A 27398-nucleotide genomic window follows, 5' to 3' on the forward strand; every position below is an offset into this window, starting at 1 on the left:
GGGTTGAAGTGTTGTGTGGGCAAAGAATCATGAATAATTCTCTCATTTAGCCCATTTCAGTTTAGCCCATGAATTAGAGACCAAGGTATAAAATGAGTGTCAGTGGCAGAATGGGTGCTAAGCACTTCCGTTGTAATGTGATATTTTGACTGCTAGATGGCAGCCTGTGGACAAGACGCTGTGCACCAGTCTGTCCATAGAACAAGAATGTACTGGAAACGCTTTGATGTTGAATTGAGCCAGTTGAGGTGATTTGGATGTCTGGTTTGTCCTCCTGGTTGTCTGCTTTTTGTGGCAAATCCAACAGGAAGGAGACCCTACACTCCTTTGGTGGAAACACCTTAGTTTCCCTTAAAAGGAGGTAGAAAATGTCTCAAAGCAGAATGTTGGAATCATATAGCAGATAAAAATGCAGAGAGAATAGAATTCAGCATTTTTCTTAATTAAATTATTGGAAAAGCTGCCAAACAGTGATCTGTTGATCCACTAATCGTTTCAGTTCCTCTGATACATTCCAAAAGTTGCATGACCAGGGTTACTCAAAAAAAGAGCCAAAATTACGCTAAAATCAGTTTAAAATCATACACCTCTTTGTGGTTCTCAAAAAAACATTAGTGATCATGTTGTTCCCGTATCTGATAGAAACCTCACAACACAGAACCAACAACTAGGTGTCACGCTTCATTTTGCCCCATGTGCTTCTGACCAGGTGTGTTAAGACATGCAGGTATCAGTGTGTCACTCATGATTTATTAACAGCTGCCTCCACCTTTCAGTAACACTCCACTCACTATGCATCCAACTACTTGTTTAGTCAAAGTCCTTGGCCCTGTCTGGGAAATAAGTTATGTCATCGCTGCTGCTCAACTTGTGATTGTGATTATAAGTGTGATCCTCTTTAGCAGCCATGTTACTGCTGTGTTTGTGGGAACGCTGGCTATTATGAGAGCTTCTGATGGCTCAACCTTCTGCTTTGTGAGCTGCCAGTTGGCTGTTTGTAGGTCATGATGAAGACAACACATCCTTAACACATACTGCAGTTTTGATTTACTGTTTATGGGTTGACTTTATGCCACTCTTAATTCATATTGGGGTCCTGTACATAAGTCACTGAGCCAAAGATGATTAATTTCACCTTCAGCAGAATCATGAATTTCAAATGATTTTAAATATTTCACATCTTGAAAATATAATCGTGGCATTATTCTCAACTTAAGGATTTTTGACTCAAAAAAAAAACCTATTTTCTAAGTTTGTGTCAGGGATGCGATACTACAACTTCCTGTAGAATAGAAAGCATTTCTTGTCGTACATGGAGGCATTAGGACCCAGGAAGCTTGGATCTCTCAGTTTCTCTTCTTTTAAACCTGATGGCTGCTGCCCTCTCTCTCTCTCTCTCTCTCTCTCTCTCTCTCTCTCTCTCTCTCTCTCTCTCTCTCTCTCTCTCTCTCTCTCTCTCTCTCTCTCGCTCTCTCCATCTCTCCATCTCACTCACTGTCCCTGTTTTGGATAAACAGAGTGGCTGCCTACTGGATCTCTGCCTGGCTTTTCCTTTTTTTAAAAAAAAATTCTTCTGGTCATGGAAATCAAAGTCCCAGACTGCTAGCATCCAACAACAGATGGAGATTTTAAGAAGACCTGCAAATCCATTGAAGTCTTCAGCTTTTTCAGTTGTTGCATCCAGAGTTTTCTCTTCATCTGGAGGAGAAATATCACAGAAGTGAAACCTTTCTTTTCAATCATTTTGTCTTAAGTGTTTCTTTTTATTGCAGCGTTGTCCAGTGCGACAGAACGACAGACTTTGAACTCTATCCCCTCCCCTTTTCTGTTTCACTCATTCAGCTGTCACTCCTTCTGTCACTCTCAGGATATCCCCTTCCCTCTGTCTAGTGTTTCATAAGGCATCAGGAACTCATTCAGAGGCATGGGTAGATTTCATCCCAATGCTTTCTCTTTGTTTAAGAATATGGACAAGTCAGGAGTGACACTTGAGCATCAATCAACAGACTGGGGTCATGGAAATAATGGAAGGTCACAGATGGGGGCTTCACAAGCTTTTAAATGAAGTTTAGTCAAATTTATATCAAGTTGTTTTTTTAATTAAATTGTTTGCACCTTGTTTTAGCCAGGACAATTTTTTATTTATTTATTGAATGTTCACTTCTCGGCTCTATCGGATATACACTCATGGGAAATGCAGCAGGAAGTATGGAGGTACCCCAAGGGAAGGAGGGCAAGACAGTGTCCACTGGCTCCCAGAAACAAACCAAGGGGCCGAAACTCCCGATGCCACCTGAGGAAGAACTTGAGCATCGCTTCGGCGCAGTTCTGGTGAGTTTTGAATTCGTACAGGTCAGGTAACACGGCAGTCTTGCTACAGAAGAAATGAGCACAGTAGAAAGAAAGAAACACAGAAACAAAGACAGAAAGAAAGCATGCAAAATATGTAGGAAATGCGCATGACCTCAGGACAAGCTTATCACAGTACCAGGTACACAATGCCACCGTGGAAAGATGCACAAGAGGTTCTTTATGCTGGAGATTACTCCAGCATTATGCTCCATTGCATAGTCTACTGGAATGATGAGGGAGTCAGATCTGTTCAGTTTATACAAATATAGAGTTTATTCCTTCAACCTAACAAATTTCATTTATAGGTTTGCATCTTGAGAGGAGTTACTTTGTGACCAACATCCCTTGGGAAATATTTAAATAATAGTCAGTCTTGGTCCAAGTCTATTTTCATGATCTCATGGATTGGCCCGTCCAGAGCTCTTTTTAACTGGAACAGTGATATTGAGTCGGACCATAAAGAATCAGCCACTCAAACAAATTCTGGGTCATCTGATTCCACTGTTAACAGGATGAGGCCACTGGCATGGTAATCAGAAAGTTTTCAGGAATAGTTAGATTAATTTTAAATATTTCTCACCATCCACATCTGTGAGTGATTGTGTGAATATCTATACCAAGAAGCAAATAAAAGAAAGAGAAATGTGTTATGTAAGTGCTGACAATGGATTGTTTTCTGGAGTTTATCTCATCTTTCAACAAAGCTAATAAAAGACAGGACAAACTGCATAATCTCTCTGATGCAGTAGTCCATGTAGTCAGATGGAAAAACTTATACCCCTAGATTGGAGTTTGTCAAACTGTCAGATATAAGCAAGCGATTCGGAAACAAGATGTCAATCAGATATGTGGTTGTAATGTGGAGGTCTCAACTATTTTCCTCATCTGTGTGGCCTCTAGCTTTCCCCGTGACTTGAAGCAACGTGGTAAATTCGCATGGTACCGTCATTCCTCGGACATAACCTGATTTTCTCTTCATTGCTTTTTTCACTGAGTAGAAGTTGTCTCTGATTTACAACAATGTGAGCAGTCACAAACTGATCTTGTGCCTTTGCGTTGACAGGAAAGAAAACAAGGGAGAGATACAAGTCAAACGATGCAGTTATGTTGGATATGTAACCCAACCACTATTCTTATGATGGACTGCATTCCTCCAGTCACTCTTGTCTCTACTCTGTCATCATCTCTCATTCTCTGAGGTACCGACAGAAATGTGACATGAAGAGGAGATGGTCTGTGATATGACACGTACCACAGGCTTGCTGTCTCCTGAACGCATGGGGCAATCGATGCATTTGCGCATGAGACAATGAAATCTGACAGTACACGATCTTTAGAATTTTCGCAAATTTCAAAATGATTGTTTGGCCGTGGTGGAGTGTCAAATCTGGTGAGTGCCATGTTGGGTCTTGTATTACCTCCTCTGATTGAAAGATGACATGGCACTAGCATTTGGTGAATGTAGGCCACAGGGAAATAGTTTAGTCGTGAAAGAAATTCATGCTCTGTAATTATTAGCTGTTTGAACTTCCTCGATACCTTTAGACAAGTTTTTCTCCTGATGATCCTTGAAGGTATCTTAACTCACTTTTGTTTCTGTTCACTGTCTGATATTGAACAGAATAAGAAACTCAGTTATATCTCAAAGGAATGAAAGGACATAAATGCAGTATAAAAAGTCCCATTCATTGTGTTTGGACGGTGGTCTTTCCTGAGCAAGGGGTTTGGAATGACAAGCTTTCACCGTATAAGCTAAAGTTTAAGTATCCTGCTAACACCTACTACCTCTTTACAAGCCTTGTTAATCACTTCAGTTAAAGAATCCTCATCCTGTTCTGTTAAAAAAAAAAAAAGGGAAACACAACTGTGTCTTACACACGTGTTGAATACTTTTCCTGTGACAGACAAGACAGTGACAAGAGGTCTTTTGGCGTATTAAATTCAGAATTGTGCAGCAATCTTCTAGCTCCTTGTGATTGGTGTTGACACCTCCTAGGTCTGTTAAATTGGGTCAACCTGTTGGTAGGACAGTGTATCACATCACTGGTGCACTGGTGAGCATGAGGCAAAACAAAGTATAAAACATCTCCATGGGCAGCTCCACAGTGTTAGCAGAGATCAAAGAATCCAGAAGGTGCCTTTGTGTCAGATATTGTTAAAAATCGGCTTGCTGTTAAATTAATTTTTGTAATGCAACACTTGCTATTCTTAAATCTAAACGTGCCCAAAAATTTACAATAACTGTTAATGATTTAGTCAGAAATAAATGATTTCTAAAGATAATTTTTTGAAGCAGCCACAAATCCTTATAGCTATCTTCTTTTCCTTTCAGCTTTTCCCTTCAGGGGTCGCCACAGCGAATCAATTTCCTCCATCTAGCCCTGTCCTTTGAATCCTCTTCACTCACACCAACTACCTTCATGTCTTCCCTCATTACATCCATAAACCTCCTCTTTGGTCTTCCTCTAGGCCTCCTGCCTGGCAGTTCAAAACTCAACATCCGTCTACCAATATGTTCACTATCTCTCCTCTGGACATGTCCAAACCATCTCAGTCTGGCCTCTCTGACTTTATCTCCAAAACCTCTAACATGTGCTGTCCCTCTGATGTACTCATTCCTGATCCTATCCTTCCTGGTCACTCCCAGAGAGAACCTCAGCATCTTCATCTCTGCTACCTCCAGCTCTGTCTCCTGTCTTTTCTTCAGTGACACTGTCTCTAGACCAAACAACATCGCTGGTCTCACCACAGTTTTGTACACCTTTCCTTTCATTTTAGCTGGAACTCTTCTATCACACATCACACCAAATCCTTATAGCTATCACAAGGATCAAAACAAAAATCAACTTTGAATACCACTTCTGTGTGTCAGCAGTCGTAAATTCAATGTGCCAAGAGCACACGTCCTGTGCCAACCGCTACAGGTCTTCTTCCTGAACAGGTGTGTTGTATCAAGTGCATTAAGTCGTCTGTGCAGAAAAACAGGCGCCACTCTGCAGTAGTTTAAATGTCTGCAGCATCAATTCTTTCACCTCCTCACCCTGAGCTGAACACAATCCTGGCTGTTAACACCAGACTTTCTGCTTCACCGCTGCTGTATCCCACCATACTTAAATCATCTCTCCCAACATTCAGCCTCATTCCCACCCCCCAATCATCTGCTGAGTCTGCATAGCAGATCTGGTGTGGTGAAGATATTCTTTCTGCAGACAAACCAGCTGGCTTGCAGGCTGCCTGCTTTGTATGAGAAGAAGTGCACATGAAAGTCTCACTGCAGTGGCTGTAAAGGAGAAGAGGGGGAGAAAGTGTATAATGTGTGGAAAGGTGTGGATTTAGAGGGTGGGGACGATAGCAGCTTCTCTTTGTATTTGCATGTCATTCTGCAGTGTTTGTATGCAATCCAGCCAGTGAGTAAATGAGCAGACATATTGACGTTTTATTTGAGTTTGATGTCACTGCAGTGGTTTCAGGTTGAACGAATCAATATGAAAGCAAACGAATTCTGCAGTCTGTAGTCCGATGATGTCGGCATTCAAATGATACTGAGTTAATGCACATCACTTTTTCCCTTGAAGTTTTACATAACGCTTTGCATATATCCCAACAGGGAATGCGGCTGTGGGTGGATTTGCAAAGTGACTTTTAAATTGCATTTACAGACTAGAAAGACAGACTAAAAAAGATACCAGGGATAAAGAAAACTTGCTAGTTAGCAACTGCTCATTAGCAGAATGAAAAGTCCAACAGATTAGTATTATTATTCTCTATCTGACAGCTAGTTAGGATAAGACTTTTCTCCAGATAATGAATATGTTAATTAGAAAGAAGTATATTATATTACCGGCACACTGTATAAAATTTTGTAGTCGCAAAAGTTTGTCCTCATACTTTTGTCTATATAGTCATTTTAAGTTCTATCAACGGTAAACCTGCCTTTCTCATCCTCATCCCTAATCATCCTCTCATAAACATTATTAATATGTTGTTCATGCTGTATATACAGTGTATTTTGCAAGTGTTGAAAGTATATAGCTATTTCTCGTCCGTAAAGGCCTTGAAATTTATTGCAAATTCCATAAACGATTACAATCTTCTGGTCTACAAGAAAATGGACACATGGATGAATGGCTGATAAATGTAATACAGTATTGTCACAAAACAAGCACAGCCCTGACTAGAGCTGAGAAAAGTGAATCAAGGACACACATCAACCAGTTATAATTCAGCTACTCCGCAGCCTGTTTCTGCCAGCATGATAATTCCATTGATGCATTGTTGCAGGACAGAAAGCATGTTTGCCAGTTCAGGAACGCATCATCATAAATAATTGAAACGCACAAAAATGTCCTACTTAATGCATCATATTCAACAAACTGTCTTCCACCTCGAACTGCCAGTTTGAGCCTCATTTGATTTAATTTGCTGGAGTTGTTTTACATTGATTGTGCTTTGCTGAAATTAACCTGAAGTGTGGTGTGTGTTCAGTCACTCAGCACACATTTTAATGACAGGTGTAAATGTCTCCTCATTTTGTTTTTAATGGCTCTTAAATTGCTGTATCTGAAACCAAATTTGAGGAATTTGTAAGCCTTGAAGCAATTACATTGCAGTTCCTTATGGAAGGTGCCAAGCTGAGTGTGACAGCAGCCACATGTTTTCACATTTTATTTTTGTGTGATTAAAGCGATGCATAAAAGACACACAACCTATCCAAAGTTAAATTTCGCTGACCCCAGCACCAAGGCTTTATCCTTCTGAACCACACACCGGTGAAAGAAGTGATTACCAGTTCAAATACTCGCCTTCCCATTAGCCACGGCTTTGTTTCTAATGGAAAAAAAAAAATCAGTGTAACACAAGCAGAAGTGTCCTCATTCTTATAATATACTTTACTGTCTTGTGTTGTGAAAGAAATAGGACAAGATAACCTTGAATGTAAACTACTTTGTCTTCGTCTAGCTGCGCCAGGCTGAGTGATGTGGTTCTAGACACGTCTGAAGCAAAATTGTTTTGGCAGTTATTTAAAATGATCTTATTATTTGTAATCCACTTGAAATCACTCTTATCTGTTGTTTAAAGGAGTTTCAATTTTTTTTTAATTGTGAGGTTCATTTTTTTTTTCTCTCTGAACAGCAATAACAATTTGGCACATTTTTATTTGATCCTTACTTCGGGGGGATTGTTCAGGTACTTTCTGTCTCATGAAACCAGACTCACATACCTGATGAAGCAGCTTTATGAGTGTTAAACCCAAGTTGATGATGCTTTTAAAGATTGTCCTTTCTGCACATACAACTGTGTCTGTAACCTTTTAGAGACAATAAGGCAGAAAGGGGTATTCAGCGTTGTTTTTCATCTTCAGTTTTACTGTTTAATAGATCCATCAGGCCTTATATAAGCAGCAAATACTGAGTCACCGGCTTTGTTCATCAGTCCTGATTTATCAGATTCACATCCAGCCTCCCAGCCTCATTGATTTACTGGACGTGTTGGAATTTGCTGTGCCCGTTTTTCAGCAGAGCAAAATGATTTACTCAGAAAGCTTCACGCGTCGTCTGACTGTTGTCTCTGTATCAGGAGTAAAATGTTAATTTGTTAAATAGTAGTAGTTTGCTGATTCAAAGACAATAATGCTACAAATATCTACGAATGGTCCATGTAATTAAAGAAAAACAATTCAAAAACTAAAGCTGTTCATTTTATCTCTTGGGAAAAGAATGTAGCTTATCACAACTAAGTAACCACTGCTGAGTCAGCATTTATGACTCACACTCTGGCCTTCTGATGACGGCTTCAATAACCAAGACCAGAGATGAAGTGTGAAGGACGACAGAACTGGAGGAGATAGGAGGAGGAATAGTAGCATTTCAGCAAAGTCAGGAGACAAATGACTGTTTGTTTGTCCTTGAGTTTGAGGCTACTGGACAGGAGCCTCTTTGTTCTTCTTTTGATCATGAACGTTTTATTTTCCATAAAATCAAGAACCAACAGCAAGTAGATCTCCTGTGTGTGTGTGTGTGTGTGTGTGTGTGTGTGTGTGTGTGTGTGTGTGTGTGTGTGTGTGGTCCACTGAGACCTTTTGCTCTCTGGCTCTCTGGCTCTCGGGGACTCTGGAGCACTGAGTCCACCATTGGTCTGGCACCAGCTCTGGCAACTTCCCAGGCTCCAGCCCTTGCTCTCTTGGTAACAGCCTTTGGCACCAGCACCGGCAATGACACCAGTTCTGGCGCAGGGACCGTCATCGACTTCAGCTCTGGCTATCAGGGAGGCTCAGACTTCATCTCTGGGACCGGTTCCAACCCCAGCATTGAATTAGGCTCCCTTGGAGGTTCTGGCTCTTTCAGGGCTGTTTGGTTCTGGTTCCCTGGGGGGGCTGGGTGTCCCAGGCCTCCGCTGTGACTGCATTATGACAATGTTTCTTCTGCAGGACTGCATTTTGCAGTAATCAGTTCGTTTCACAACTGTTTAAAGTGCAGGATCAGCTTGTGCTTTTAATACCACTGCCTGACTTTTCCTCTCTAGACTGAGCAGCTACGCAATATTTTTAATTTTTGCATTTTAATGTTTCATTTTTTTAATTAATTTTTTAATAGATGATGAGAGCTGATTCTGAGGTGCATCATTAGCAACATGTTGCTTTTGTTTCATGACAACAGACGTCAGTATGAAGCTAATAATGACCACTGATACTTCCTTAAACCATAAACAAAGATCCGTGACCGGTGCTGTGAGTCACTGGTGCTGAGTCACAGCACTGGTGCTCGTATACATGAGTCAAAGAGTACGACATGATATCTGCTGATTCAGATATCATGTTTCCTCCAGGGGGTTGCTCATGTCCCTTTTTGGTTCTCCGTAGAATTGCTAGAATCCCTCCATCTCATAAATAGTTATATCTGATTCAGTCCATCTTCTAGGGGTGGGCTTTTCTGGAGACAGAGGGTCAAAGCTTTATGGAACTTTGGTATATTGGTGCAGATATACAGATGAAATTTCCATCTTGGCACAGGCTTTATCTGTCTGACACGGGTCTTGTTGGTTTCTAAAATTGCTACCTCCTGTCTCATCAATAATGAATCATGTCATTATATTCATACAAAAAAAGATATTCTGTGGATTTGCACAGTCAGCCCATTCAATTCCGCTCCGAGCACAAATTCTTTCCCTTCTACTGCTGGATTACATTGATACTAACAACTAACATCAGACATAGGCTCTGATTTGTGTCCTTCTCTGCTTCTCGGTTTTTTTAATGAGTCACCAAGGAAATGTGCACAACTGATATTAGTTCAACTACAGGAAACAAGTCATTGAAGTGATTGTTTACTGCCAGGAATGAAGTTCAAGAATTCCAAACTTAGCAGCAACATGAATACCTCCATCAGCACACCGGTTGTGGCGGTGGCTCTGCTGAGACTGCTATAATGATGATGTCAGTTAATTTTCTGGGTGGGACAGGGAAGTGGTGGGCATACAAAATAGTTGCGTGAAAGAAAGGTCCAAGGACGGGTTAATGTCCAGACGATAGCAGCAAGATGACAGCCCAGCGATAAAGGTGTGTCATTGTGCTGTTGGATGGATGTGAGCAGCTGACCACAAGAACTGATATCCAAATTAACACCCTCAGGAAATGGCAGCAGGAAATTGAGACCGAGCACACATGACATGTCCTAATCACAGGTCATAACTTATTTCTCCCGGCCTAAATGGCTGCAGTCCGATTATTTCATGGCAAAATGCAGATATATGTAAATTATAATATCTAAGTCATTCACGTTTAGGTGTACTGTCTCAGAATCAAACATCCTAATATCTCCTTTTTTTTTTGTCTTTCATTTTTCAGAACACAATGAACCTCCCTCCAGACAAGGTGAAAATCCTCAGTCAGTACGACAATGAAAAGAAGTGGGAGCTGATCTGTGATCAGGTGGGTCTGATTTATAGTTTCATTATATTTCCCACTAACCTTGACAGAACTGTTCTGCCCGACCTGCCCACGTCTGCTGCGGAAAAAAAAGAAAATGAAAGGCACACTTTTTGTTTGCAGTGGACATTCAGTATGAGTAGTGTGGAATCAATAACTGGACCTTAAGAAACCACATTTTCACACACCAGGAGGCTCAGTAATATCCAGTACATCACCGTGGTAACCACAAAGAGGCGCTATGGTGTGAGAGTGACAGAGGACATCTGTCACCTTTATACTGTGGTTAAAAAATGCTCAGTGATAGGACATGAGAGGGATGGGCTGTCCACTTACATAAGAGACACCGTGTAATCAAACTGAATTTGAAACCTCTCTGGAGCTACGCCCCACCCCCCCACCTTTACACCCAAATCGTTTCTGCAATGCAATCAAAATGCAATTAAAGTGTGTGTGTGTGTGTGTGTGTGTTTGTGTTCAGGAAAGGTTTCAAGTCAAGAATCCACCATCTGCCTATTTGGAGAAGCTGAAGGGTTATTTGGATCATGGAGGAGTTGGTCGAAAGGTACCAGAAACTCACATCCCAGTTCTCAATTTAACGCAGAGTTACTGTACTCTCATTATTGTGCACAAAACCTTTCCTTTTTTTTTTTTTTTTGCACTCAGTGTTCAAACATGGGTGCAGAAAACTTGTTAAAATGAGCAGGGCTTGTTTTTTTTTAAGTTTTAAAAGTTTTAGGTCCTTACAAATCTCCATTTATACATTTAACATGTTCTGAATATTTAAAAGATCGCTGACCTCATCACTATTCTATATGTGTTCTGTCAGTTTAAGAGACGTGTGCAGGAATCAACTCAGGTCCTGAGAGAGTTGGAGATTTCACTGAGAACCAATTATATTGGGTGAGATTCCCCTCAAGTGCCATTTGGAAAGTTTCCAATTTCAATTCTCTACAATCGTTGAATCATATACAGTATGATTCTCAATAATGTACAATATAGGTTTAATTTTTGTCCATTGTATTGGACGAATGAATAAAAAACCTTTGAATTGTTAAAATGAAAAAGTTTCCAGCTGTACTGCTGAATTGAAATGTGTCTTCCGCAGCTGGGCTCAGGAATTCCTAAATGAGGAAAACCAAGGTTTAGATGTTCTTGTGGATTATTTGTCCTTTGCCCAAAGTGCTGTCACGTATGTATCAGACTGAAACACAATCATCTTCTAATCTCTGCAGTGGTCATGCTTTAACTATGCATGAATGACCTCTTATTCACCCCTTCCATCTCTATATTCAAGGATTTTTAGATTGCCGTAGACCACATTTATTTGAAAGTAAACTAATTCTCTGACTCACAGGTATGATGTGGAAACTTTGGACAATGGCACGCTGCCCACAGACAAAAACAAAAGTAATGATAAGTCAGCAGAGGATGTGAGCAGAAGTGCCAGTAACTCTCCCACTCACAGCGCCTCTAAGGCCAATAAGACCTTCACAGTCAGGTGAGTAACTGATTTATCATGTGCATGTTGACATCTAACCTGAGAATGAAGACAGCAGCACATGATGCTTGTAATAATATATATCATGTGCAGAAAATCACGTTAGATTCAATCTATAATAACAGGAGCTTAGAAAGGATTTTAAGAACAGACTTGTTCTACTTCCTGAGCTCCTTCCTCATGATGTTACTGTCAGGCGGGATTACGTACAATATCTACCACTGGTTGGTTAGCCAGCAGCTGCTGAAGTCCCACAGGATCTCTGTCACTCTTGGACACTTTCCATAGCCTCTCACATCAGGACCTGATCACCTCAGATTCACACTTCCTGGAGATGCTCCCATTGGTTACACCTCTCCTCTCAGTTAGATGCTGACACCCCATCTACAGGTCCCGTTTCCTGATGTAGATTCGTGCCTCAATACACACACACACACACACACACACACACACACACACACACACACACACACACACACACACACACACACACATACGCACACGCACATACACCTAGACATCTAATCTAATCTATCTCATCCGAAGTGTCTGCATTCCTGTCACAGTTACTTTATCTTTGTCCATAGCTCAGATGCTCACTTTTTCTAATTTCTCGTGCAGCTCGTTCAGAGTGTGACACTAATTTTTAATTTCTCTGACCTCCTGTTAGAAAAGGGTGAGTTCCCCACAACTTCTTTGGTTGCTTTTTGTTGGAAGCGCTCACCAATGTCTGTCATACAATTCCAGTGCTGAGAATCAATGTAGCCATCAAACCTAAAACAGAATCCTTTTGTTCAGTGATGATAGAAACATTTTACGCAGCAGAAAGCAGTGAAGTTAATACTGTATTGCATATATTGTAGCGCAGTGCAGGGACGTAACCGCAGCATTTCTCACCTGGCAGATTCAACTCTCTTCAAAACAGGAAAGCCTTGAGGAACTCTCGCGTTGTGGGCCAGACCGATGACGTTCACCTCTGCATCATGTGCGTACGTGCGATCATGAACTATCAGGTATTGTAAAATAATTCAGCTACACATTTTTCGTCATTTTTGACCAATATGGTGTTTTTCTGTTTCTATGAGTAGAAAAAAAGTAGATGACAAAAAGTTAGGATTGAACACTAGAGAGATGATAAGACATACTAAGTTGATATTTACTAATGGAATTTTGGAATATACTGTAATTGAGGAAGGAAAAGACATTTTCAAATGAAATAATAATAATTCAAAATTATAAATAAATGGAAAAAATATTTTGCAGACTTTTCCTGAAGTAAATCCAAAATTAGAAACTATCATGTCAAGGCCTGTGTGCTCCCCTTGCCCTTCCCCACCTGTTCATCAGCCACTCCTCATCAGAACTACCTCTACTCTCCTGTCGCTGCAGCTGCCTCAGTTTTTCAGTCACCCCCCCCCTTATGGTTCCCCAACACTCACTCCCACCCAGATTGTTCATCAGCGTTTTTTTTTATTACCTCTCTGTTCCAGAAATCCTAGACTTCCGTCTACTATTTCCAGCTTTGCCTGTGCCTTATTAGATACTATCTGCCCATCTCCTATCCTGTGTCTTACTGGTTCACTTATGCGTTAGTCAGTAAAAGTATTACAGACCTAGTATTTCAGTATTACAGTACCTACCCTAACCCTAAACCTAACCACACCCATTACAAATTAAGAATTGCTTTGATTCATATTTCCATGAAAGATAAATGCCACCATAGTATGGAAGTTTTCTTTGACTCTTTTTTAACCCCCTAGTTGAAACTGTCACACACTGAAAACCTCAAAGACACACACATGCACACATAAAAACAAGATGTTTCAGGCATGTGTTGGAAGCTTAATACTGATAATTGTTTAAAACACCAGAGACAAGTTTGGGCATTTATGACCTCATTTCTTCAGTCTGCTATCATAATTTTGAAGTATATGAAATATTTGTGTTATAGTGTGTGCGTGCGTGTGTGTGTGTGTGTGCGTGTGTGCGTGCGTGCGTGTGTGTGTGTGTGTGTGTGTGTGTGTGTGCGTGCGTGCGTGTGTGTGTGTGTGTTTTCAGTCTGGATTCAACCAGGTGATGAAACATCCCTGCTGTGTCAACAAGATCATGCTGAGCCTTAACAACAGAAACCCCAGGTATGTGTGTGAACGTGTCATAAAGCCACTAATTTCTTTCAAACACACTTGCTTGTCCATGTTGTTCTGTTTTATTTTGTCCAGTTCTTGTAATTCTCACCCGTAATACTGCAGAGAATAACGACACTACACGATTAATTGTTCCCATTAAGGACCAAAGCGCTGGTGTTGGAGCTGCTGGCAGCCGTGTGTTTGGTGAGAGGAGGCCATGACATCATCCTGTCTGCCTTTGACAACTTTAAAGAGGTTTCTAAATTTTTGTTAAGATACATCGGATGTGTCAATCTGTGTGATTGCATGGTTTTCTGTTTGTGGTGTTGTTTTTTTCCCCTACTGATTTCATCCAGTATCAACCTCAGAAATAGTGCTTGACACCTTGTGATGAGATAAATGTATTTCTGCCGCGTCGTGCTGATCTAAGTTGTCAAAATGAGCAAGATTTATAAGTGGGATCTGCAGCTTCTCTCGGCTTTGTGGAGCTTTAGTGTGAGCTTATGTTGTATCTGCCACAAATTTGCTGTTTGGCTCGTTACCCGTACTTTCATGATGCCATTTCGGCTGCAGCGAGCAACTGTTGTAAAATAAATAAATAAATGTGAAAAGCTTAAGAGCCAGATATTTCCCCTAGGAGATTTTGGAAACCAACTGGATTATCTAACAGAGGGTAAATATTGGACAACTTGAAATAAAACATACAAATTATGAACAGCAAAGGACATACCGACAATTTAACAATATTTTCCACCAATAGTAAGGGGTTGAATTTTATTTTAATCGTCATGGATGTTATAAATAAAGAGAACAGATTGAAAGTGTCAAGTAACATGGGGAACCATGGATTCAGCAGAAAAAATCTTGACAGAGAAATGCAAAAACAAGACTTAAAGACATATATACAGTAATCACATCCCTCGTTCTTCCACATTCAAAAGCTTCTTCCCCAAAACAAAAAAGAAAAGAAAAGAAAAAATCTTAATCTTTAAACGGTAAAATGATTGTTCTGTGTGTTTCATAAAAATATAGTAAATGTTGATCAGGAATTTTGGACCATTTCATTCAAAGCTTTCCTCAATTAGTCAATCTAATGCAGATAGATCAATAAGTTTGATTAAAGACTTGACTAAACTTTTTTTTGTTTCTCAGTATTATGCTATATAAACCATTTCTGTGCTTAAACCAGAACTGGTAGTAATGTCACTGCACCCTCCTGTCCTGCACTGCAAAGCAGGTTAAGGGGAACCCCTGCCCCCCGTCTCTCCACCCTCTCACCCATCAGCTGCTCTGTCCAGTTGTCCCACTGCCAGACAAAACTGACTGAAGAGGCGTAAAAATACGAAACACTTGTTGAGTCGCCTCTGACCTCCTCTTGGGCTTCCTCTCCGCTTTGGCCATCAAAGCAGCAACTGTTTCCAGCACATTATCTCCTGTGGCTGCAGCAACGCAGACAGGAAAGGGAACAAACCTGAACCAGGAGGGTCTATTATTAGTGAATGTCAAGGATGTTAGAAACCTGACCTGCAACAAGCGCCACAGCAGGATTTTAATGTCTGCTGTTGGAATAACCCAGCATCAAGTCACATTACGATTTTTCCAATTAGATTAACATAACTTTGGTTTAATAAGAATGTTATTTTAATTAAAGTTCATTTACTTCCTAAAGATGTCAGATTAAATAAGGCTGATAACATCACATAATCATGAACTACAGATTATTGACTTAGAGTCATGTATTGATTTTATAGCTGTACTAGAAATCACAAATATGACACAACAGACAGGTGGTATGGTTATTACATATTTTTATTTTACTGATGGTTAACAATAAACCAAAAACAAAAAAAAACTAAATGACATCTTTTGATACTTGGTGGTGTTCTCTCAGCTTATGTGACTTCCTGTCATATTTCTCAATTTTATAAAAGCTGCTGTTTTTGTTGACAAACGTTAGTCAAGCAAAAGAACATAGTGAATTTGCTTGGAACTATTTTCATTGGTGGATGAATCTAATTCAATTTTCATGTGTGTCTTCTTGTGCCAGGAGGTCATCTACAAAGTGTGTGTTTATGGTAATGAAGGAGTGTATCATCCAGTGTGTCATCCAGTGCACCAGCGTGGCTCTTTGATGTATATTTAATAGAGTTTGGACAGCATTGAGGAGGAATACACACATGCACACACACACACACACACACACACACACACACACAAATACACACACACACAAATACACACACAGGAGATCTACTCGCTGTTGGTTCTTGATTTTATGGAAAATAAAACGTTCATGATCAAAAGAAGAACAAAGTCAAGTCATAATTTTAGAACCCTGACATGTGGCTCATTAGCATCCTTTGCCACCGCTGTGATGTCAGAGTCACATTGAGTGGCTCTTGTTTTTCTTACCGCAGTGATGCTGGCTTTTTGTGTGGGCGAGAGCCAAAGGGAGATTCACGGAGAGATAGAGGAGCGGAGGATAAACAAGAGGCAGGCAGGCGCTGAGTCAAGAATGGGCTCATGTGTCCCAGAACACGGGCTTTGTTTTGTGTGGCGTGGGCTGTCAGTTTGGAGCGTTGCATTATTTAGTGGACAAGAGGAGGCAAAAAGTAGAGGCACAACAAAATACAGACAAACCCCTGCCAGGGGGAAAAAGTCAGGGAATGATTTGGCCACATTTTTCTCCCAGTATGTTTCAGTGTAGGGTGGAAGGAACACAGAGGACTTGTTCATCTAATGGTCTGTCTGCAGTATAAAGAGCACACACACCAGACTGTGAAACAGCAATCCTCCTGCTCAATGTACGGTTTCACTACAGCCTAGTTTATCCCTCAGCTGATTGTGATTTGTATGCTAAAAATGTAGTATAGTTGTGTAGACGGTGTGAGTTTACTGCCCCCATGTGTGTACACAAAGACAAGGCATAATGCAAAATCTTATTCTTCCATCCAGTCATCAAGAAAAAAAAAAAGGAAATATGATTCGCCCCCGAGGTGTGTTGTAATCTGATTTTAATTCTCTCTTCTTCTTTTTTTTTTTTTTAGGTGTGCGGGGAGAAAAGTCGATTTGAGAGGCTGATGGAGTTTTTCTGCAGGGAAGACAGCAACATTGACTTTATGGTAAATCTGTGAGTGTGAGACAATTACAAACATCAGCCTTTTTGTGACTCCAGAGGGAGTCGTCTGGTTAACGCCATCGAGTGATGTCAGATCTCTGTGGTTGCTCTTCATCATTGAGGATACATTATCCACCAGTAGCAAAGCACAGCAAATGCTCAGATGGTAGTTGAACTGCATTGTGGGTAATGTAGGTCACCAGTTTTCCCATTAATCAATCAGGTTGACTGAAATTTAGTAAAACAGACATGTCAGTTATCAATTAATCAATTTCAAATGCTGGAATGATAAATTAATGTGGCTAATTCTGGGAGTAATTAATTAGATGTCTATTTTAGGAGAAATATAATATTCACAATAATCCTTTATCTACAAAGAATGCAGTATTGATCCAACAAGGTATGAGCATGTGTAAATCAATTCTGAGAGGCTAACTGTCACAGGTCATAGAAATTTTATTTGGATTTAAAGGCGTTAGGAAACACTGTCAATGTGAGGAACTTATGCCACAATATTTTAAGGCAAAACAATATTTTTGTGTAACCAATAGCCTAAAATCACAAGATTTTCAGATCACAATTATATAATGACATGCAAAAGAAGTAAATAGTCACTTTTTTTTAGGAATTAGTTTCATAAATCTAGTGGCAGTGTCGTTTATTTCTTTAGTGATCAGAGAATTATTGTAATAAAATAAAATACATGTGCAGTCCCACTCCTGGGTAAACCATTTCCCCTGATAGGGGAGGGGTCCTGTTGTCACACACCAGCAAGTATCTATTCCATCCGTCCACCAGGTGGCGTGCATGCAGTTCATCAACATTGTGGTCCACTCAGTGGAGAACATGAACTTCAGGGTCCACCTGCAGTACGAGTTCACTCACCTCGGGTTGGATGACTACCTAGAGGTGCGTTTGGACTCAGAGTCCCTTTCAATAAAACCTTGAACTGTTGTGTTTCAGTGCATTTCTTATTAGTTATAATTATTTACATCATATGGATTCTTTTTTTTTTTTTTGTCATATCGTGTGTCTCTGAGCAGAAGTTGAAGTTCACAGAGAGCGACAGACTGTCAGTGCAGATTCAGGCCTATCTGGACAACGTTTTCGATGTGGGAGCGCTGCTGGAGGACGCAGAGACCAAGAACGCTCTGCTAGAACATGTGGAGGAAGTGCAAGAACATAACACACAGGTATAAATACATATATGCTGCACAAAATGATCCCACATAGGGTGTTTCACAAGCACTCCATTAGTCCTTCACACATGAGGGCAATGAATGTGTTTCATATTCGGTGTCTCAGTTGAGCGCCAGGCTTCAGGAGAGTGAGAGAGAGGCGATGGAGAAAGTCTCAGATTTGGAGAAGAAGCTCATTCAGACAACGAAAGAAGTGGAACTCCTAAAGGTGAAGATCGCATCTTGTCTCCTTACATTTTGTTTTGCTTTATCTCTATCATCCTGAATAAAACAAACCCCAACACTACGTGCCATCTTCTATTTTCTTTAACCTTATAATAGCATCAGTTTTCACTCAAAAGCGCAATGTGTCTACATTGTAGGAGAGTCTACGTGACTCCAGCTCTCAAGTGACTCTTCTGCAGCAGCGAGAAAGAGAAAGAGAGCTAGAACAAGAGAGGGAGCTTAAGAGAGCAAGAGAGAAGGAAGAGTCCACCCAGACCTTGAAAGAGCTGGAATCCACGGTCCAGGCTCTGGTGGAGCAGGGCCTGATCCGAATGGAACGCTCCTCCTCCGGACACCTGGACCTCCAGGTGGTCCCTATCGTCCAAAATGTGTCACAGAAAGGTCAGAGCCGTCATGTGTTTGTTTGTAATGTTTAGGTTTTTTAGTCATTACATCACCAAAGGATAAAACGTCTTCCTTTTTGTTGCTCTGGCAGCTAAAGACGAAACAGATTTAGGTAACGATTGTGGAGCCACACAGCCATGTCCTCAACCTCAACCTCACCTCTCAGAGGATCCTTCACAGTCGGCTGAGCAGCCTCATCCACCGCCACCGCCACCGCCACCACCCCCTCCACCTCCAGCCTCAACTAGAAGTCCTCCCCCTCCGCCGCTACCCCCAGCGGCTCCGCCTCCCCTGATGCCTGCCGGCGGCGGTACGACTCCATCAGCAGATGTGACTGGTGAGAGCTCAGGTGAGTGTGCAGGAATATTAATAAAGGTCCTTTAATGAAGAAATACTTTCTGGATTTTCAGAAAAGTAATGTTTTTATTCTTTTCTCTAGGTTATAAAAAAAAGAAACCCATTCAAACCAAATACCGCATGCCGCTGTTAAACTGGCAGGCGCTCAGATCCAACCAGGTGACGGGAACCATCTTCAGCGAGCTGGACGATGAGAACGTGTTAGAGGTTTGACCAATCCATGCTTCCACTGCTGTCCATCTGTCTATGTCACACTATATGCAGGCATAAACAGTCATTTATGTATCGATTTTTAGAAAGGACATGTTAATAGTCTTCAAAAATTAGAAAATTATTTGCATCAAGTTTTGTTAAAAGTGTAAAAAAAAACATCAAGTAAATCTCACTCCATCATGAGTGAATGAACCACATCCATCAGTTTTAATCCCAGCTCTGCATTCGTGTCTCTGATCGGATCCGACAGGAGCTTAACATGGCAGATTTTGAGGAGCAGTTCAAGACCAAGGCCCAGTCCACCCCTGTAGATGTTGGGACCCTCAAGATGAAAAGGGCCCACAAGATCCCAAGTAAAGTGTCTCTAATGGAACCCAACAGAGCAAAAAATCTTGCCATTACCCTACGCAAAGGAGGAATGGATGCATCTGAAATCTTCTGTGCAATTGAAAAGTAAAATCATTTAAATGTGACGACTGACGCGTTGAATCGTTAATGTTTACCTCTGAAATGGCTTTTGATGCTGAGATCCTTTCCTCTGTCCCCCACAGGTACAACCAAAAAGCTTTTAGCCTGGATTTCCTTGAACTCCTGGAGCGTTTCATCCCTACAGAGAGTGAACTGAAGCTCATCCACAGGTATGAGTGTGAGGGCAGGCCCCTGGACGAGCTCAGCGAGGAGGACCGTTTCATGGTGCGCTTCAGTAAGATCCCCCGGCTTTCCCAACGTATCAGCACTCTTACCTTCATGGGCAATTTCCCCGAGAGCGTCCAGCTAATACAGCCTGTGAGTTGATCTGAGGGTTTAAGGAGCTTAAATATCAGACCCCCTCCTGATACTTCTATTTTTGTGTATATCTAACACTAAATTTTGTGGCGAGACTGAAGGAGTTCGGCCTTCCAGGAGCGATCATACTCCAGGCCATACTCCAGGCTCCCTGTGGCTGTTTTGTCCTGTGGGTGTGCATGATTGTGTGAATGGATTTCACTCATAATGAGGAGCTGGCATGTTGCACTGTAGACTTTTTGATTTCTGTATGAATACATGTGTTACTAGTAAATGCTGGCTTGTTTTGCAAAGCACTTGTGGTTGATCAGACTAAAAAGGCAACGGGTGCGGTCAATTTACCATTTTAATTGGAATTATTAAAAGATTTTTATACTTATAAAACTGATACAATGTGGTGATACATCCAAGCTAACTTGCCTCAATGTAAATTAATCGAGTCTAATCAAATTACAGACTGAACGTTTTGATTCTCTTTGGCAGCAACTGAATTCCCTCATCGCCGCGTCGATGTCGATCAAATCTTCCTGCAAGCTGAAGAAAATCCTTGAGGTGAGATCTGAACCGATGTGACATTCATTATAGCCCTTCAAGGGAGTCTGATTGGAGATTATATCTGTGTGGGATAAGGAGATCATACAGTGTGTCCAATTTAAAAGTCTAAAAGTTAAAAGTTCAATCATTTTTTCTGGGGGCTTGTTTTTTGCAAACAATGCTAAAAATTATTTGGTTATCACATATTTAACTTCTGACACTCCTCTGATGTAAATTCTAGATTATTTTGGCTTTTGGAAACTACATGAACAGCAGCAAACGGGGGGCAGCGTATGGCTTCCGCCTGCAGAGTTTAGATCTGGTGAGTAATAAAAAAGGTTTGAGCCCCGGTATGCATCTTCGTGACATTTCCTGAAGCAGATTTCTTTTTAGATGTAACACATGAACGTTTCTGCTCTCGACCCCAAGCTCTTAGATACCAAGTCCACAGACCGAAAGCAGACGTTGCTGCATTTCATTGTCGGCATCATCCGGGAGAAATACCCAGAGGTCCAATCTTTCTACTCAGAACTGCATTTCCTGGACAAGGCTGCGCTGGGTGAGCATATAAGCAGAGGTGTTGAGTTGCAGCAGCAGTGGATGGTGGTTATAGCAGTGTGTATCAAAGTCTGGACATGTTGTCTTTCTGTGATTTAAATGCAAGTCTAAATCACAGGAATCACAGGAAGATATGATTTGACTATCATGAACAAAACCACGGATCTAGCCGCACTGAAAAGCCTCAGGACACAAATGTAGATTAATAGACTGGGAATGACCCCCAAAAGATAGACACTATATTCATCCCTTTATTCATTGCACATATCCACTGCTCAAGCATTACATAATGAATAAATACTGGATAAAATGGAATACTGGAAAAGGTGCAGTTATTTAAGATTTAAGACTTAAAGTTGATTACATGAGAGCTTACAGAAATGGGTTTGGTGTTTTCATTTTGTTTTCTGATCAAAAAATGTAGAACATGAGACTTTGGAACACAATTAATTGTACAACTTCAAAGACAATAAGTTCATTCTGCAATATCAACATCATCTATCAAATGTTGTCTTATATATTCATATCGCTGTACCATGTTTTACTCATATTCTTTGGATTGGTTCAATTTCAATTAAAAACACAAATAAATGAAACATAAATAAAACTACAACATATTTTTTGTTTCTTAACAAAAACACAAATGTTCTTTCAGATTCATTTTAAAGGATTCAAGTTTGAAATTTAGGGATTTGTATTTGTAATATTCCACACTTAAAAAGTTGCCTTATACAAAATAACCTTAATTATTTTCAGAAAACCAATGCTGGTTATTTACGGATGGATATTCTTAAAATGTTTTCCTCTCTGAAACAATATTTTCTCCTTTTCATCTCCTTCTGTGCCTTTTAATGTCCGTTTGAGTGATTTATTTCTCTCATGTTGAGGATATTTAATAAAAATCCTTTTAGCAGAAGCTGAATGGCACTTTGGCTTGTAAGTGAAATCACACAAGATAAGAGCGAGTCAAGTGGAGTTCCAACAAAAAGGAAATCATTTCAGTCCTATTTTGTCTTTTGTACAGGTTATCTCTACTTTGACCCCTGAATCAGCTTACATGCCTTTTAACTTAACCTAAGAGCTGCTCCCTCACTGAGGACCAATCAACAAGACACATGGAGTCATAGGTGGAATCTTTCTAAGCAGATTTATGTTCTGTCTGAAGTGAAAGAAGCAAATCACAAAAAAAGAAGTCAATTTTCTTCCACTGCTACACTCATGTTACTGCACACAGATACCCTGCTGCACTGCATCCAGCTGTTGAATTAGCAGGTTACAAACACCATCTTAACTGCAAATAAAATATGATTAAAATACTTTAAATGACTGTGAAATCACTCTGTTGTTTTTGCAGTTTCTCTTGACAGCATCCTGCAGGACCTCCGAGCACTGGAGCGAGGCATGGAGGTGACCAGGAGGGAGTTCTCTGCAGAAAACGACAATCCAGTCCTACAGCTGTTTCTGAGCAGCAACACCGAGCTGCTTCAATCTCTCATAGCTGATGGAGAAACCGCCCAGGTTAGCTTCAGTCATCCCCAAAACAGTCACACGACATGTTCAGTATTTCTCCCGGTTATTTCTGACTTGCCGTACGTTTCGAATTTAATTTAGGTCATGAGCTAAAATATTTTTATCTCCTTCAGAATGCGTATGACTCAGCCGTGGAGTACTTTGGCGAAAACCCCAAAACCACTCCACCCTCCATGTTCTTCCCTGTTTTTGTCAGGTTCATCAAGGCCTACAAGGTCAGATAACACCGCTCCTATTGACTCCTGGCATGAATGAAGTAACAGTGCAGATATCTGTGTACTTACATCCCAATCCAGGCAGTGTTATTCAACCTTCAAAGGCAGATAACATAAAATACATTTCCGTCTGACAGCAAGCTGAGCAGGAGAACGAGCAGAGGAAGACACACGCCCTGAACTGTGAAGCTCCATTCCCTCCTAAACCTGAAATCAGTGGGAATAAGGTATTTTATTTTAAACTTCACCAAAGCACTTTCCTATTTATTCCTGACATTTATAAAATAACCAGACATTTTTACAGAAGACAGTTTGCTTTTTACCCAATCAAATTTACACAATCAAGGGGTTTGGAGCAAAAGACAAGCAACAAAAAAGCAAAACTGATGACATTTTATTTCTTGCAAGGATGTGCTCATTTAAAATTTAAGTATCTGTACTAAAAAAAATAATAGACTGTAATTAAAATAAAAGAAATCTACAACAGGAAATGGGCCTGTGGGTGTTGGGAAATGTAAGGGATATTAAAAAAAAACATAACTTTGAAATATGACATCATTAAAGATCTCTTTTCTATGTGCAGAAAAACAGAACTAACCAAGATGTGTCTTAATGATGTAAAATTAAAAGTTAGAACCTACAACCAAATCCGGTAAAAGACAGACAAAGAAACACAAGTTTTCTGATGACAAACTCATAAAATTATTCACACACAGACTGTAACTTCAACAAATCATCTTGCCTAAGCTGCAGGTGTTTTTACACCGCTCATATTTTATTCACCTCGTGCTTTAAACTGAGGGATGGTCTGCATCACATTTTGTCACACAGGCTTGAGTAAATCAAACTGACGCGACTATTACTCAGAAGACGAAATAGACAAATTTGGACCAGGGCCTGCTGGAGAAGTGCACGCAATTCTTCAAAGCGTCTGTTTTGACACGAAAACAATTGTAGGAATGTCTGATTCAGACGCTGATATGTCATATATTTCAGGTTCCCGTGACATCCAGACTGCTGCCGATGGATCTGATAGCGGAGCTGAAGAAAAGACAGGTGTCTCCCCAGGTGAGGGAGGGGAAGGACGGAGCCATCGAGGACATCATCACAGGTACGGACAGAGCACAACTCCACCGCATGCAGCATCACTTTTGTTATGGCTCCCTGGACGTCATCTCATGGTCCTTATTTAATGTTTGCTCAACGAGAGGCAACAATCCGTCCATTCTACCCTTTGGAGACGGTAACCACCTGTCTGAGAATGAAGAAAAACTAGTCTGGTTCACTTCGCAGCAGCAGCCATGACATATTGTACAGATGACACTTCCTTCCGCTGGTTTATTTTAACTTGTTCCAACATGCACATTTGAATTCCAAAATACGTTGATCCTATCATTAGACTAAAATAATTGGTCATCTTTTAACACATCCTTTCTGTGTCACTTTTCTCCCTCTCCCTGCTGTCTCTCCGGTGCGCTCAGCTCTAAAGGCCGTGCCCTTCACGGCACGTTCTGCCAAGCGTTCCTCCGTCTTCATCGATGAGACGACTGCTTAAAACCCTCCATGCTCTGTGGGTCTTTTTCTCTTCCTCTCTGCTGATGTTGGTCTTTCTCACTGAATAAACAGAGACTTCTGTCTTTTTTGCAACTTTAACATATTCAACATTGTTTGACTGATTTGGATGGCCAAAATCAGGTATATATTTGGGGAAAAAACTATACAAAGACTAAAAAAGACTAAAGAACTCTCAGTGTTTATAAAACTCTGCCTGTGATGTCACTTTAAAAGGCGCTGGCAGACACTGAAACTGTTCTGGATCCAGTTTACTGTGTTTACGCACTGCGGCTCCGGGTTTCCCCCGGAGATGCCGGCGCCTTTTTCGGCTCATTTAAAACTGTCAGTCGCATTTGAAGAGGATGAAAGGAGCTGGTGGGATTCACTATTAGAAACAAGTTTGATTCAACACCCGTTCAGGTCAGGTGTTGTGTTTAGGCACAAAAAAAACCAACTACCAGGTAGGAACAGATGGTTTGTTTTAAGAAAAAAAGGAACGAGACTGAAAATCTGGGATGATGCATAATCATCACAATACTTAAAAGCAGTCTTGTGATTTCAGTCTTATCTTCACCCATCAATATATTACTCTAGTCTTATAAGACTGAATGTTTTCAACATAGATTAGCTTCATCATATCCCTGTGAAATGTAACAAAATGAAATACCAATCTGATGGTGCCAAAAAAGAGAGACATCTGCACATTGTTAAGATCTCGGAAATATTTTTTATTGCATTTAACAATTAAAAAAAAAAACATGCTTTAATCTGGAGGCTCCTCTTCGGGTTTGTGTCAAAGAAACTTCCGATACAGGCGATAATCTGGTCAATCAATCAATCATTGTTACCTTTTGCGCTACAGGCAACAAGAAGAAACTGTAAAAAGCGATATTAAAACTTCAGTTTCTGTTTGATATTAGTGTGACGGTAAAATGAAGAATCATGAATCTGACTAATGGTGTGTTTGTTCTCAGATTTGAAGAACCAGCCGTACAGACGGACAGACGGAAGCCGACGGAGCGCGAAGTGGAAACCGGGACAACAGCTCCACGTGTCCTCAGACATCTCACTGTGAACGGCAGCCAGACTGAAAACTTCCTCATGTGTTGTTGAGGAAGTGCCTGATTCCAAGAAACTAAAATTAAAAAAGATCTGAGTTAAAATAATCAATGCTAACTCTTTCTAGGAGCGATAGGCTGAAGCAGCATTCTGTGATTTGAATAGAGAGTGAGTATTAGCTGTACTTGATGCTAATGACACAGGATCTCATTAAGACAATTACATGGAAGAATGAGCCATTCGCTCGCGGTGGTTCATTGATGCTGATCAGATATTACAGCCTCAGATGAAAACAATCTGGGCCAGTGGAGAAATCGCTCCAAAATCAGTTTGATCAATTTCCTAGAAATTCTCAAATGTGATTTTTTTTTTTTTAAATGCTTTAAAGTGGAATGTTAAATACAACTAAAGTATCAAACACATCTGTTGATCTATCGAGAGAAAAAAATAAGATTTGTATATTTAAATTATTTTTAATACTGAAGAAAGAATGAGAAACCTCTACTTTACTTCTGCATTTCAACAAATAAAACATTTTATACAGTCATTGAGCTCTTTGGTGGCATTTTTTTGAATATAACTTCCACTAGTTTATGTATTTTTATATACAGAATGTAATTCAGAGCATTTAAGTTTTACTTCCAGTCTGTCCCACCAGTTTGAATGAAGCATCACCTGCTTCCTAGAGGCATTGCTTCTCCACATGGATGTTCACTGAGACAGCATGACTTCTGCGTTTGAGCAGCGTCTGGAGGACGGCTTGAGTAGAAACTGTTTCACTTCCACAAGCCTCAAAGGGGAAACCAGTTGTAAGACTTATTATTAGCACAATATAAATAGCATAAGAAGTCTCATAAGACCATGAGTGCTACAGAAAATGCCTTCACAGTGATTAAACCCAAGATCAGAGAAAATTGTCCCGTGAAGATGAAGTATGCTTTGTTTTGTTTATTTTAATCTTTGATTTTAATCATCTCTTCATTCCTCAAATTGTATTTTCTGGGTAGAGGTCCATTGAAATGAAATCCCTCTGCTTTAGTGAAGTAAAGTTGACATCATCTAACCTAAACCTAAAGACTTTATCTTGTGCAATGCAAACAAAAATTAAGAATCATAATATGGATGGAGATGTAGGGAATTAGATGTCTGATTTTAGTTTCAACTTTATACTCAGGCGATCGCACAACCGGATGAAGGTCAGGCGGAAGCCTGATCCTGTCTTCGGCATTAGAGGAAATGTTTCAGGTCGACCTGCAGGCTGTTTTGCATAATAACTGTCACTTTGCCTCTGGAGACCTGTTCCAGTCAGGGATCATCACCTTTAGGGGCAATTTACTGCCCATTAGTGTCCACAGTTAGCCAAGTCTCTATCAATTACAGGTGCTCATGTCTGGTTGTACTACACTCATTGTTCCAGATCCAAAAAAAAAAAAAAAGAAGAGGATGAAAGTAATTCCATAATAACTTTGTCATCAAATATTGACATTGCACCGCTCCCATTTGTGAACAGATTAAAACAAATGAGACACAATGTGTGAGAATTAGACATCGCTGTTTTCTGCATCTTCCTGTTTACTCAGGTTTTTTCTTTCATCCATTAACATCTGGACGCTCTCACACACGGAGTGCTGTAAACGCAGATGTCCACTTGTTTCTAATTGCCATCCTATCTTACAGCTCACTCACACGGTTATTATCTTCCCGCCGCTGTGCTCCGCTAATGGAAGCGCAACAGCTTCTCCTCAGGACTGATTAAACTTTCA

At 40.5% G+C, this 27398-nt stretch overlaps 1 protein-coding gene across 5 annotated transcripts; it reads left to right on the forward strand.

The window, feature by feature from the left end:
* Window positions 1–1520: 1520 nt before the first annotated feature.
* Window positions 1521–26182, forward strand: fmnl1b (formin-like 1b). Of its 5 annotated transcripts, none has more exons than XM_068306001.1 (27): window positions 1521–2331; window positions 10196–10279; window positions 10758–10841; window positions 11106–11179; window positions 11385–11468; window positions 11634–11777; window positions 12682–12790; window positions 13836–13912; window positions 14065–14158; window positions 16951–17025; window positions 17820–17930; window positions 18065–18214; window positions 18327–18428; window positions 18583–18826; window positions 18921–19178; window positions 19269–19393; window positions 19650–19852; window positions 19951–20185; window positions 20669–20737; window positions 20961–21041; window positions 21149–21278; window positions 22632–22795; window positions 22921–23022; window positions 23160–23249; window positions 24019–24133; window positions 24504–24592; window positions 25551–26182. In XM_068306001.1, exons 1-26 carry the CDS (start codon window positions 2188–2190, stop codon window positions 24575–24577), a joined length of 3222 nt encoding a protein of 1073 aa, XP_068162102.1. In that variant the 5' UTR covers window positions 1521–2187; the 3' UTR covers window positions 24578–24592; window positions 25551–26182. The 5 variants fall into 5 exon arrangements, with proteins under 5 accessions (XP_068162102.1, XP_068162103.1, XP_068162101.1 ...); XM_068306002.1 differs by having other exon boundaries at window positions 12703–12790; XM_068306000.1 differs by lacking the exon at window positions 24504–24592 and having other exon boundaries at window positions 1521–2066; window positions 2201–2331.
* The last annotated feature ends 1216 nt before the right edge of the window (window positions 26183–27398 follow it).

The sequence above is a fragment of the Antennarius striatus genome, chromosome 21, assembly GCF_040054535.1.
Source record: "Antennarius striatus isolate MH-2024 chromosome 21, ASM4005453v1, whole genome shotgun sequence".
In the NCBI taxonomy this organism is placed as follows: Eukaryota; Metazoa; Chordata; class Actinopteri; order Lophiiformes; family Antennariidae; genus Antennarius; species Antennarius striatus.

Coding starts and splice junctions, on each gene's coding strand:
- fmnl1b (XM_068305998.1), top strand. CDS start 2,188: ATGGGAAATGCAGCAGGAAGTATGGAGGTACCCCAAGGGAAGGAGGGC. Junction 11,180..11,384: donor CTGAGAACCAATTATATTGG/GTGAGATTCCCC, acceptor TGTCTTCCGCAG/CTGGGCTCAGGAATTCCTAA. Junction 21,279..22,631: donor CCTGGACAAGGCTGCGCTGG/GTGAGCATATAA, acceptor TTGTTTTTGCAG/TTTCTCTTGACAGCATCCTG.